The sequence below is a fragment of the Lepidochelys olivacea genome (genome assembly GCF_965140295.1).
Source record: "Lepidochelys olivacea isolate rLepOli2 genome assembly, chromosome: 1".
NCBI classification, from domain to species: Eukaryota; Metazoa; Chordata; order Testudines; family Cheloniidae; genus Lepidochelys; species Lepidochelys olivacea.
In genome coordinates, this window is record NC_140411.1 from 323,173,943 (window position 1) to 323,186,572 (window position 12,630).

Consider the following 12,630-nt stretch of genomic DNA (forward strand, 5'->3'; position numbering starts at 1 on the left):
ATGCCCCTACTTATACACCCCAAAATGCCATTGGCCTTCTTGGCAACAAGGGCACACTGTTGACTCATATCCAGCTTCTCGTCCACTGTCACCCCTAAGTCCTTTTCTGCAGAATTGCTGCTTAGCCAGTCGGTCCCTAGTCTGTAGCGGTGCATGGGGTTCTTCCATCCTAAGTGCAGGACTCTGCACTTGTCCTTGTTGAACCTCATCAGATTTCTTTTGGCCCAATCCTCTAATTTGTCTAGGTCCCTCTGTTTCCTATCCCTACCCTCCAGCGTTTAGTGTCATCTGCAAACTTGCTGAGGGTGCAATCCACACCATCCTCCAGATCATTTAGGAAGATATTGAACAAAACCGGCCCCAGGACCGACCCTTGGGGCACTCCACTTGGTACCGGCTGCCAAGTAGACATGAAGCCATTGATCACTACCCATTGAGCCCGACAATCTAGCCAACTTTCATGGCAAAGAGTTTGCTACTACAGTTCTTGAATGAGATGGATTGAAAAATACTATTTCTTTTGTTTGTGATTTTTACAGTGCAAATATTTGTAATAAAAAATAACACTTTGATTTAAATTGACACAGAATACAATATATATGAAAATGTAGAAAAACATCCAAAATATTTAATAAATTTCAATTGGTATTCTACTGTTTAACAGTGTAATTAAAATTGCGAATAATTGCTATTAATTTTTTTTAGTTAAGCGCGTGAGTTAACTGCGATGAATCAACAGCCCTAAAGGAAAGGTTTAAAAAAACTGGGCATGTTTAGTCTTTAGAAAAGAAACCTGAGGGGACACTTGATAAGTCTTCAAATATGTTATGGGGTGTTATAAAGAGGATGGTGATCAATTGTTTGCTATGTCCCTTTAAGCCCATTACTACAAATCCTACCTTCATCTGCACCATGGGAGCATAAGGTTAGATATTAGAAAATGTTTCCTCATTTTCCTAATTCTAAGGGTAGTTAAGTGTAATTATACAGACTTTCAATCACCATCATTTGAGGTTTATTAACAACAGTTTGGACAAACACTTGTCAGGGATGTTCTGGATTTATTTGGTCCTATCTTAGCACAGGGGGCTGGGCTTGAGGACTTCTTGAGGTCCCTTCCAGCCCTACATTTTTGTGTCTTTATAGTCTTTAAAATTGCACTTCTTGTGATTAGAATACCACACTGACCTTCCCTGTGCTTGCTTTTCTTGTGTGTTACAATAAAACATCGGTGTTCATTTTTAATTTATATATAAAGGAAAGAGAGAATCCTAAGTATTGTCACTTGCCAATGTCACATAAAATGTATATTAGCAAAGCAACAAGTAGCATACTGTATGCTGAGACTTTATTTCTTTATAGATATATCCATTTCAAGAACAATCTCAACTTCAGTTACATCAGGTAATTATCCTAACATCATTCTGAAGAGCTGATGAGGAACTAAGCAGTTAGAAACACAATATTAGCCAGTGTTTGTAGCATTTTTCTGGTACTTGTGTATTTAAATGTATATGTGTCACAGTTTTCAGCCAGCTATGTTCATATTCCCCCTCTGTGGCCCAGCAAGGGCTCCCACTTCAGGTTTCCAGCTCCCAGCCATCACCTCTCTTGGGAGAGACTGGTGTCTCTCTTCCTCCTTACCAGGGATTTTAAGGCAGCGTGGCTCCCTGCCTGACATTGTGATATCCCCAGCAAGCCAAATTGCCGAAGAGGCCAGTGCCTGCACTTTGCTTTCACTCCAAGGGCTCTGAGCAATGTATTGCCCCAAGTTATAAGTTACCACTGAGTTCCTTCTGAGCAAGTACATTTATTCTTAAGGTAAAAGAATTAAAGAGAAAACACATTTAAAGGAACCTACACAGGTTTCAGAGCTTACCAGAAGTCATCCCTCAACTCCAATTTACAGTAACTCCTCACTTAAAGTCGTCCCGGTTAACGTTGTTACATTGCTGATCAATTAGGGAACATGCTTGTTTAAAGTTGTGCAATGCTCCCTTATAACGTAGTTTGGCAGCTGCCTGCTTTGTCCACTGCTTGCAGGAAGAGCAGCCCATTGCAGCTAGCTGGTGGGGGCTTGAAACCAGGGTGAAGCGGCAGCCCCCCATCAGCTCCCTGCTCCCCTAAGTTCCCTGTGCGGCAGCTGCCTAGCAGGCTACCAATTGCCGGCAGTTCAGATGTCCCTCCCCCCACTGCCATGTGCTGCTCCTGCCCTCTGCCTTGGAGCTGCTCCCTGGAGCGTCCTGCTTGCTGTGCAGGGGCGGGGGGAAGAAGGGGGCTAATGTCAAGGTGTCCCCCTCCCCCCTATGCCTGCCCCCCACTTAAACCTTCTCCATATAGAGCAGGGTGGGGACACAACAGGGCTCAGGACAGAGAGAGCTTGCTGGCCGCAGCTGCTGTCTCAACTTCCTGATCTATTTAAAAAGGCAATGTACTTAGAGTGATGTCAGTGTACTTAAAGGGGCAATGTGTATCTCTCTCTCCCCTCCCGCCCACACACACAGGGTTTGTGTCTCTGTCTGCCATGCTGTCTCCCCTCCCACCATTTGTGCTGCCTTGTAGAGTGTGAGGCTACATTAACAATGTGTTAACCCTTGAGGGCTCAGCTGAATGCTAGTTCATCATTTAGCAGTAAGGCATTCCCTGGGAAATATCCCACTCTCTTCCACCCTCTAACTTCACCACCTCAACCAAGCTTCACAATCATCATTGCTGTGTACAATATTAAATTGTTTGTTTAAAACTTATACTGTGTGTGTGTATATGTGTGTATTATTTCAGCCAGGACAAACTCGTAGGGCTAGTCTACAGTACCGCGCTACATCGGTGCAGCTGCACCACGTCTGGTGAAGACACGCTTCGCTGACAGGAGAGCGTGTCCTGCTTACATAGCATGGGGAGGACATGCTTTAAGTTGATGTGACTTGGGTTGGTCAGGGGGGTGATTTTTTCATACACCTGAGCAAAGTAAGTTACATCGATTTAAGCGGTAGTGTAGACAGGCCCATAATGAGCTACACTGTACATATAGGGTCTGATACTGATCTCACACATAGAATCCTCAAATATTAGGGTTGGAAGGGACCTCAGGATGTCATCTAGTCCAATCCTCTGCTCAAAGCAGGACCAACACCAACTAAATCATCCCATTACACCGGTGTAAATAGCAATGAACTCCACTAACACATTGCAGTATAGTGTAAAACTATTATGGGGTTAGTAGTTTGGGTGTGTGGATTATTTTCAAGGGGAATAATTGCTCCACAAATTCTCTGAGAGAGTTGTCCTACTATTTACTTCTGTGGGTGGTTATGATATTTCAGGCTGTTGCAGATAAAGCCATCCTGTTTGGGGATGATTTTAGTAGGGTGCCTTTTGTAGCTTGCTCTATGCATTTGTATTTGAGCACCTACTTGTGGAAACTACCCGCTCTATCGGGGAAGGAATAGACTGCGGTGGATAAGGATCCTAGGCTACTGTTCGTTGACCCTACATTTTCACACAATGTTCTATTGGCAGAGTGAAGTGAGGCCCTACATTCATCTCGATGACATTTGTCCATCTGTATGTAACGTGACAACTTTTCAGAACCATGTGGGAATGTTCTCGGTATTAGTCTCACTCTTGAGCTAGTATTTGGACTGAGATTGGAGGAGGGAGAGCTGGAAAATTTACCCCTATCATGGAGTACATTTTTCTTAACTTGCTTAAGGTTGGGGCAGTCTTCTCCTGTGAAGACAGTAGACTTGTCTGGTGTCTGTACAGTGTCTAGCACTAGTACAGTAGGGCTTTGTAAGTTAGTGTAGTCATCCTAGATGGAACTGAGATTTCTCAAACCATGGTTTGAACTAGTACTCACCACTAATGAGTAAGTAGTTTCTCTGAAGAATGTGCAAGATCCTTTTCATCACTGGTTTCAGAGTAACAGCCGTGTTAGTCTGTATTCGCAAAAAGAAAAGGAGTACTTGTGGCACCTTAGAGACTAACCAATTTATTTGAGCATAAGCTTTTGCGAGCTACAGCTCACTTCATCGGATGCATACTGTGGAAACTGCAGAAGACATTATATACACAGAGACCATGAAACAATACCTCCTCCCACCCCACTCTCCTGCTGGTAATAGCTTATCTAAAGTGATCACTCATCACACACATTGTAAGGAGATCAAATTGAGGATTTGTGCTGGAAATGGCCCAACTTGATTATCATACACATTGTAAAGAGAGTGTTCACTTTAGATAAGCTATTACCAGCAGGAGAGTGGGGTGGGAGGAGGTATTGTTTCATGGTCTCTGTGTATATAATGTCTTCTGCAGTTTCCACAGTATGCATCCGATGAAGTGAGCTGTAGCTCGCAAAAGCTTATGCTCAAATAAATTGGTTAGTCTCTAAGGTGCCACAAGTACTCCTTTTCTCTTTTCATCACTGTCATTGGTGCTGCCCAGTCGAAGTCAGATGTGAAACCTATGACTGTATTGTGAATTAAGGTTACTCCTGTCTGGGGAAGGCTGTAAGCAGAGACAGATCTAGCCCTCAGCTGCTAGAAACACTCTACAGCAGCGGTGGAGTCAAGATGCTATCCTTATCCTCTTTTAAATAAAAGTTAACTTTTTAGAAAGATTAGGCAGATTAGTGCCCATCATACACTCTAGTAGGCCCCTTAAATGTTATTTAACTCACCCAAAATCTTGTATAACAATATATAGGCTTGTGTGTAGGCTGCTTGAAAGCTTTTCCTAATTCAGAATATGTCTCTTGCTTTAGGGCAGGGTTAACTAGAGAGAACTATGTGACAGTTTGAGCAATTTTTGTGTCAGCTTATGAACTCCATTTTTCTTTTGAGAATGCCAGTTGTATTAGAACCTCTGTTTTGAATGTAATCTTAAGTGTAGCTTTGAGCATTCTTTGTGTACCAGGAGTTTGATTTATTAGCACAGAGACTGTCTGGAAAGTTGTGATAGAGCAATTAAGGGGTTAACTAGGGAACCAGAACTCCCACAGCCATTTAGACTGTAGGGAGAATGAGTCTAACATCTGGAGGCTCAGGAGGACTGAGGCACTGCTTCCAGGATCTAAGTAACATCTCACTGCCCAGGAAGGGTGTCTGACACACACAATCTGCTGCACCAGGAGAGATTTCCTGAGACCCAGATTTAGGAACAGTGATCAGTCGCTACCCAGAACCAAAGAGCTTAACTACATGTGTGATTCAGCAGTTGGAGCCCATCACAACAGAATGACGTTTGTCCAGAGAGTGGTACTGGTCTAGGCTGTGACAAACATATTGTGTTTTTTGCACCACACTTGGTACTGGCTGCCAGTCAACTTCTGGTTGAGTCAGTGTTTCCAGTTAAATCTATATACAGGTCCTAGGGCTTGGATACTTCTCTGACCTGCCATGCTGCCTGCTTACCTTTCTCTAGAATGCTTAAACTAAACTCCCAAGATTAAGAACTAAGGGGATTGTTGGACAGAGTATTTTTAGTAGCAGGTGTGTCTCTGGAATTTTCTCTTGCCAGGAATACATCTGAACCTTAGCCTGGCCACGATTCAGAAGGAATCGTGAAACTTGTCGGGCTAACTTTCTACCTGCTGCTGGCTCAATTTTCTCTCATTTTTTGATTAGTGAAATTTTCTTGATGTGTCTTTAAAATGGTGTTGGTTGTGATGTAGGATTACCTTTAATCTAAACCATGTAAAAGGAGCCCGGATACTTATAAATGCTTGCAATAATATGTATTTAAAAGTTTGTATGAAATTATTGTTACCTACGGGGTTAGACCGCTTTCTTTTCTTTCTAGTGTATAGAAAATGTGTAATAAAGCAATGTGCCTTCTGTTACTTCTCCTAGCAAACATGCCAATGAGTATCCTATCCAGAATCTTCGTTTATATTTTATCTAATTGGAATCTCTCATTTTAATTTTAACATGTCCAGGAGATAGCAAAATGAACAATCATTAAAAGTTTGTTTTTTGTTAATGCAACACAGAATTGCCCTTAATATTGAAGAATATCTGAGTAACTTATACAGTTCAGTAATAGAATTAAAAACACAAACAGAGCAGAAATTATATCTTTCTCCCTTTTGTTTCTTGTCCTCCTGCTCTTGACTGCTTCATGTCTAGCCAGGTCAGGCAACTACATTTTGAAATCCCCTTACATAAATGACAGGTTTCAGAGTAGCAGCCGTGTTAGTCTGTATTCGCAAAAAGAAAAGGAGTACTTGTGGCACCACTCAAATAAATTTGTTAGTCTCTAAGGTGCCACAGGTACTCCTTTTCTTCTTACATAAAAGGTTCTATTCTTTGATTATCAAGAGAGCTGACCATTATTATAGTCTTAATCATGGTTAAACTGCAGCTAGCAATATTCAATAAATTAAGTTACATTTATGCTCTAGAGTCTGTTTAGAAACAGAAATAGCTATGGTTGGCTTGCCACACACTCCTACTCTTTTTAGCCTTGATAAATTTAACAATTATTTGTACGGTGAAATCTCATTTTTTTTTTCATGTACTTCCCACTTTTTTAATATAGTCAGGCTTCTGAAATAACAAGATCATCACGGTGTAAGGGTGATGTAGAAATTAGATACCAGTAAGCTTTTCTTCAGTACCAGGAATAGGATTGAAACAACAACAACAATTAGAATTACAAAACACTTTATTTGAAGATTTATTTGCCCTTCTGTCATGACTGGGGGAGGGTCGGGGAGAGTGATGGGCTCATGGTTGGGCCAATTTTGAGTGAGTGGTGTTGTGACCCTGTATTCCTGATTTATGTCCTTGGTTGTGCATGGCTTAGTTCAAAGCTGTTTGTCTGATATTTACCTACATAGTCTTTACATTTGATATGAAATACACATTTTACACTTCTATGTTTTGAGGCTATTTTAATGTGTTTTGTATTGTTAATGTTCAGTTTTCATGTATGGATGTTGTGTTTGTACAGGAAATTATTTTGTGCCCGCCTCAGAGATTATTGTTGTAGAAGAAACTGAAATTGACGAGAAGCAATGTAGTAGTGGAAAATGGCAAAAAATGGGAAAGCCGCATGCTTTCACAGGTAGGGAAACTACTCCTATTTTCAGAATGCTGTAGTAATCTGTAGATATTGTAAGGGGGACTTGAATCTAAGAGCTGTACAAAGAGTTTTTTATAAACAGAACTATTGGTCAAGAGCCTGGCTTTTTATTATTGTTAAAGATGTTTTAATCAAATCTTTCCTTCATGGCTCATCTCCTTCTCTTTGGTCCCACAATGGAGTCATAACCCTTACTTACTACATCTCACTGTTGCGAAGTAAATATTGTGGCATCATAGATTCTGTATTACTCCACTAGAAAATCAAATAAGAGATGCTGTCCTCACGAAAACTCCAATCATTATTAATGATCAGACTGTGTGAGAAAAGATCTTTCACACATTTTTCGACGTGTGAAGACTTTCTTTTATGTAAGCACTTATGTACAATCAAGTGAGATACAATGGTACTCTAACCTGCTTAGTGATATAATGGCAATCCTCTGTACTGCTAACTGTGGAAAGGGGACTTGAATGTACTTGTCCAAGGCTTTATGGAAGGACTAAATGTGAGAAAATAGTCTGTAATGATTTGGTGGTTCTCTTCCACCCACACACATGCTTCTCAAGAGACTGAAATTGGCTTTCAGATTCTCCCTCTTCCTTTCAGCTTCCTGCAAACTGATGTGATATTTAAAAGGGGGTACTGAGGACTGGGTGTTTTTTCTGACATGAACTTTGCAAGCTTTATATGGCATATAAATTTTTCAAAACAAAAGAAATTCAGGCAGTATGAATGCTGCAACTCTTGTAAGCAACCATGTAATAACCTATTGTCCTTTCCTCTGGGCATGCTGAGAAGTATCTTTAAAAAATCATTCACATTTGAGCAGTTACTGTAAGCTGAAATGTGTCAGGGAGGAATTACTGTTTTTTAAATTGTGAAAAATACTTGGAATGTTGCCCTCTTACAAACACACACACAAAGTTTTCCTATTAGAATTATGAGAAATAGAAACATTCCAGAAGGGGGTAGTAGTGTCTTTTGGTTCATTAATATATTGTCTTTTAAATATGTTGCACAGATTTTTAAAACTAGGCTTCAGCACACAATTAAGTATATTTCATTGTTGCAATAAATGTAGAATACATAAATGTCTTTCTTTTTCTTTTTTTATATACTATATATAGTATATTACATGAAAAGAGCACAAAAACACCGCTGGCGGTGCAGCGAAGTAACATTTTCGTGCGTTGATGAGCAACTGTGTAACCAGTGGATACAGGCACTTAAAGAATTACTTGAGTTACAGAGTAAGTTGTTCGACTAAATTACTGAAATATACAACATTATTTTCATGGCACCTACAGCAGTTTAGTTAAGTTTCTATTAATGTGGCTAACTCAGCCCTTAAGCTCAGCTCATGCCCTCCTAAGGGAGAGCAGTTGGGGATAGGAGGTGTGCTGCATTTGAACTAGCAAGTATCTGATTCTCCACTGTCACAAGGTGCAAGGCAGCATAGTCATTAATACCTGTGGAAAGTGAATGTCAAACCCTAACAGATCAGAATAGTAGGGTTCTTATTCATTTGTCCAAGTGTAAATGACTGTGAAGAGCACTGGAGAATGTGGGGCCTGCAGACTTTCCATAGTATTGTGATTTGAATGAATGAGAGGAGTTTTTGGATACATTCATGCTGACAAGGAATCCCGGACCACTGCATAAACATTTGTATGTTAGCCGGGGTAATGCTGCTACAGAATAGCCATTCCATCCATAGTATCTCCTGCACCTTCCGAAACTTCATTAGATTCAAAAACACACTGCTGCTTAAGCTCTTCTTCCCCGCACCCCACATATCACTTGTATTGATTGAAAATCCTCTGGAGCATGGACTATAGGCCTGTCTACGCTTAAAATGCTGCAGTGGCACAGCTTCAGTGGTTCACTAAAGATGCTTCCTATGCCAGCAGGAGGTGTTCTCCTGTTGGTGTAGCTAATCCACTTGCCCGAGAGGCGGTAGCTAGGTTGATGGGAAAATTCTCCTGTTGATCTAGTGATCTAGTTGATCTGGAGAGGGGTTAGATCAGTTTATTGCATCGCTCAGGGGTGTGGATTTTTCACACCCCTGACCAGCGTAGCCTTGCCAACTTTATTTCCTAGTGTAGACCAGATCTATGTGTTTGTAAAACACCTAGAATTATGGGCCTCTAACTACAAGCCCGGTATAACTATTTAGTAATAGTAAACTTCCCAGAGCCTTAAGCACTGGGAACAAACATCTGCTAATAACTTTGTTAATGTTTCTTCCAATAAAACAAGTTACAGTGCTCACACCAGTGTCAGCTACTTCAGAGTGCTTGGTAGTTGCTGGCTGCATAGTTCCTGTTATACCAGTATTGCTTTGTTTTTGAAGTACTTTGTATGCATTACTTATGAAAGGAGGAGACCAAAGAGGCACAATCCTCACTCAGTTTTCCTATTCTGCACCTATTGTGACTAGGCGTTTGCCTTAACTGGGAATTGCTTGCCTTGGGTATTTGTTCAGAATCTTAATGTTGCTTAAAACTACTTTTAAAAATAAGCTAGAGGGAATTATTGTTCAATGGTTTTAATGTTATTCTGGTCCTTATCAGTGAGCTGTCCAGAAGCTTGATTATGTGAACCCTTTGGTTTCATCGATTTTGAGGTCAGAAGGGACCATTGGCTCATCTAGTCTGACCTCCTATGACACAGGACAGAGAATTTCACCTAGTTACCCCAGTGTTGAGCCCAATAGTTTGCTTAAGGCTTATGGGATCTCTGTGTATGGCCACACATATGAATATGTATGATTTGATATCGTCTGGAAAATTTCCTTACTGAGTTAAGAGGTGCAACTTTCCTCTCAGGTATAACACATACTGATAAGCTCTTCAGGATATCTTCCTCTATCTTGCCACATCTACACAGTGGTGAAATTTTGCATCTAAGACATGAAATCAGGGCCCCAATCTTGATCAGGGCCAATGGACATTGCTCTAATAAAATACTAATTTATCAGATTACATTCAATACTATGCTAGAGACGTTGAGAAAGGTGAACTTGCCCTTTTTGTGGTTGGACCAAGAGAGTGAATTATACAGTTTTAAATCTGCACTTCTGGAATAGGTGTCTGAGAGAGAAGCTAGTGTGCCTTTTCTGGTATTGAGGACAAGCACATCTGAAATCATAATTTTATCAGAATGTCTTTTGTAAAAATTGCACTTTAGGATTTCCTCGTTTGTCTAAATAATTTCTGTATTAAATGTACTCAGTTTAAAAATAAATGCTATGGTCAGCCAGCTCTGAATGTCAAGCTGGGTGCTTTTCTTCTCATGCAATATCACCATTAATAAAAGCTCTGCTGGGCAGACTGGGCTCAAAATTATTTCTGCAGCTTTGTGTTTAGATTGTGCCTTCAGCAACGTATGTGCAACTCCAACAGTTACAATGGATTTGCTCATGTGTAAGTGTCTGAAATTTAGTAAACCATGGTGATGCAGAAAAAGGAGTATAATCCAGTTTCTTTCTTTCTCTCTCTTTTTTTTTTTTTTTTTAGTTTTGTCTCTGAATAATCACACAGGACATATCTTTGTGTAAAAAGGTGTTTGCATAAATATCTCTCTGGTACAGCCTGTAACACTATTCTGTGATGCTGAAGAATGAATTGAACATTAGGTTTGCAGGACTGATTCCAGGGACTAGTGAATGAGTTGCAATATACAGCCAGTGCTGGAAAAAAGTCTTGTCTATGCAATGTCCAATTTGGCTATATATGAAACCATGTTACTATAATACGGATAGCCTTGATTCTTTGCAAAGACCTAGGTGATACATTCAGTATTTATCTTATATTCCTTTCAAAGTTGTCTTAATTCAGCCAACCTGGTGCTTTTCACCATGTTCCAGTGCAGATGATATTTGTGATGAAGCTGGTCAAAATATAGGAATTTTCTGTGAATTTTTTTTTTCAAAAATTTGTTTGTGTTTTCCTCAAAGATTTAAATTTTGGAATTTTCAGTCAGTCCTGTGTTGGTTGGTTGTTTGAAACATACGAAGCTGTGAAAAGCATCTCACCTTGAGTCTCAAAATTTGGGCTAACTGGCCTTAGGTTACCAACGGTTTTAGAAAGGGACAATGTGGTTGAAGGTCTGTCATGAGATCTAGATTCTATTTCTGTTTCAATCGCAGATTTCCACTTAGCTCTTGGCCAGTTTACTAATGTCTCTTTTCGTTAATCTTACCTTTTTAAATAGGGATAATAATCAGTACCTCCATAGAAAAACTTTGAATCTTAATTAATTAATGTTATCAAAGCACAGATATATCCTAAGACCCTCTAGCAGTGGAAAGCATTCTCATTTAAGGTGTCTAGTTGGATAGCCCTGTTGTGATAGGTGTTTTTGGTTCCTTGACTCGACTGACTTTGGGGTCAAACTGAAGTCCTTTCAGCCAGACTTCAGACAGTAATGGTAGATATTCTTACATTATATTGAGTTCAGATCTTCAGAGCAGTTTCCCGCAGTTCAGAATATGCTTTTACAAAATATACTTACCACTTTTCTATCACATGAAGGATCATTCAATTGCCTGTTACAAAAGCTATTTTCTAGAATTCTATTCATAAAATACCTTCTGTACAGACATATTTCTGTATTCATCTCACCCACAGGATGCATACAGTTACTATGCTCATTTTTTCCAAGAAGAAGATAATATGCCTCTTTCCAGTTGCCACCTTAGCTTGTATCTTATTGGTAGCTCTGATGCCATTGTCATTTCATTTAGTGGAAAGGCAAGGTGAATGCAGAACTGCCTGAAAGTAATATGAACTTTCTGCTGCTCTTTCCATATAATAAGGAACCCATTTAATCCTCACACTAAGGAGTTTTAATAAAATCTTTTATTCAAATTGCCTCTGTTCACTAACAAAATATTTTATAAGAGTATGTATTTAAATGTAATAACTTAGAATTAAAAAATACATTTATCAAAACTGGCTTGTTTTTATACTCAAGTGCCTAACAATGTGGTGTGTTTGTTTCCCCTCTCCTCCCCCAGAATCTAGACCAAAGCAACTGCTAGTATATATTAATCCATATGGAGGAAAACGGCAAGGGAAGAGGATCTATGAACAAAAAGTGGCTCCATTGTTTAGTCTAGCTTCCATCTCTACAGATGTTATTAGTGAGTAATGTTAATATTTTACTTCAATCTCTCATTAAATATAAAATGAAATCTTTAAAGCAGCTCTTCCTTACAGCTTAAGAAAATGTCTTTTTAGAATTCTGCTTTCTGCATTAATAAGTGCATGAAATGGAACAGTAACTGATTTCTAGCTAATTTAGCTATAGCCCTGCAATTCACAAATGAGGGTGATGTAGCAATGTACCATTTTATTTCAGTGACCATTTTGTAGGTAGTGATGCATCCAAGCTATTTAAGCTCTTAATTTATAAAACATATATCCTTCTTTTTCCACTTAAAATAAATAAATAAATAAAACTTGCCATTTAAAACTGCATAGGTAGTTACCCTGATGAAATAATTACTTTAAATGTTACAGCGACTCACAGTGAAAA

The 12,630-nt window shown here is 39.5% G+C and overlaps 1 protein-coding gene across 4 annotated transcripts in view; it reads left to right on the plus strand.

The window, feature by feature from the left end:
• Positions 1-12,630, plus strand: part of CERK (ceramide kinase) — a 74,813-nt gene that overhangs the window by 16,785 nt on the left and 45,398 nt on the right. For all 4 annotated transcript variants that reach the window (XM_084640365.1, XM_084640363.1, XM_084640364.1 and 1 more), the window contains exons 2-4: positions 6,955-7,068; positions 8,217-8,339; positions 12,110-12,235. In XM_084640365.1, the coding sequence (XP_084496491.1) occupies positions 7,044-7,068; positions 8,217-8,339; positions 12,110-12,235 (274 nt within the window). In that variant the 5' untranslated portion in view covers positions 6,955-7,043. The remainder of the gene's footprint in view (positions 1-6,954; positions 7,069-8,216; positions 8,340-12,109; positions 12,236-12,630) is intronic.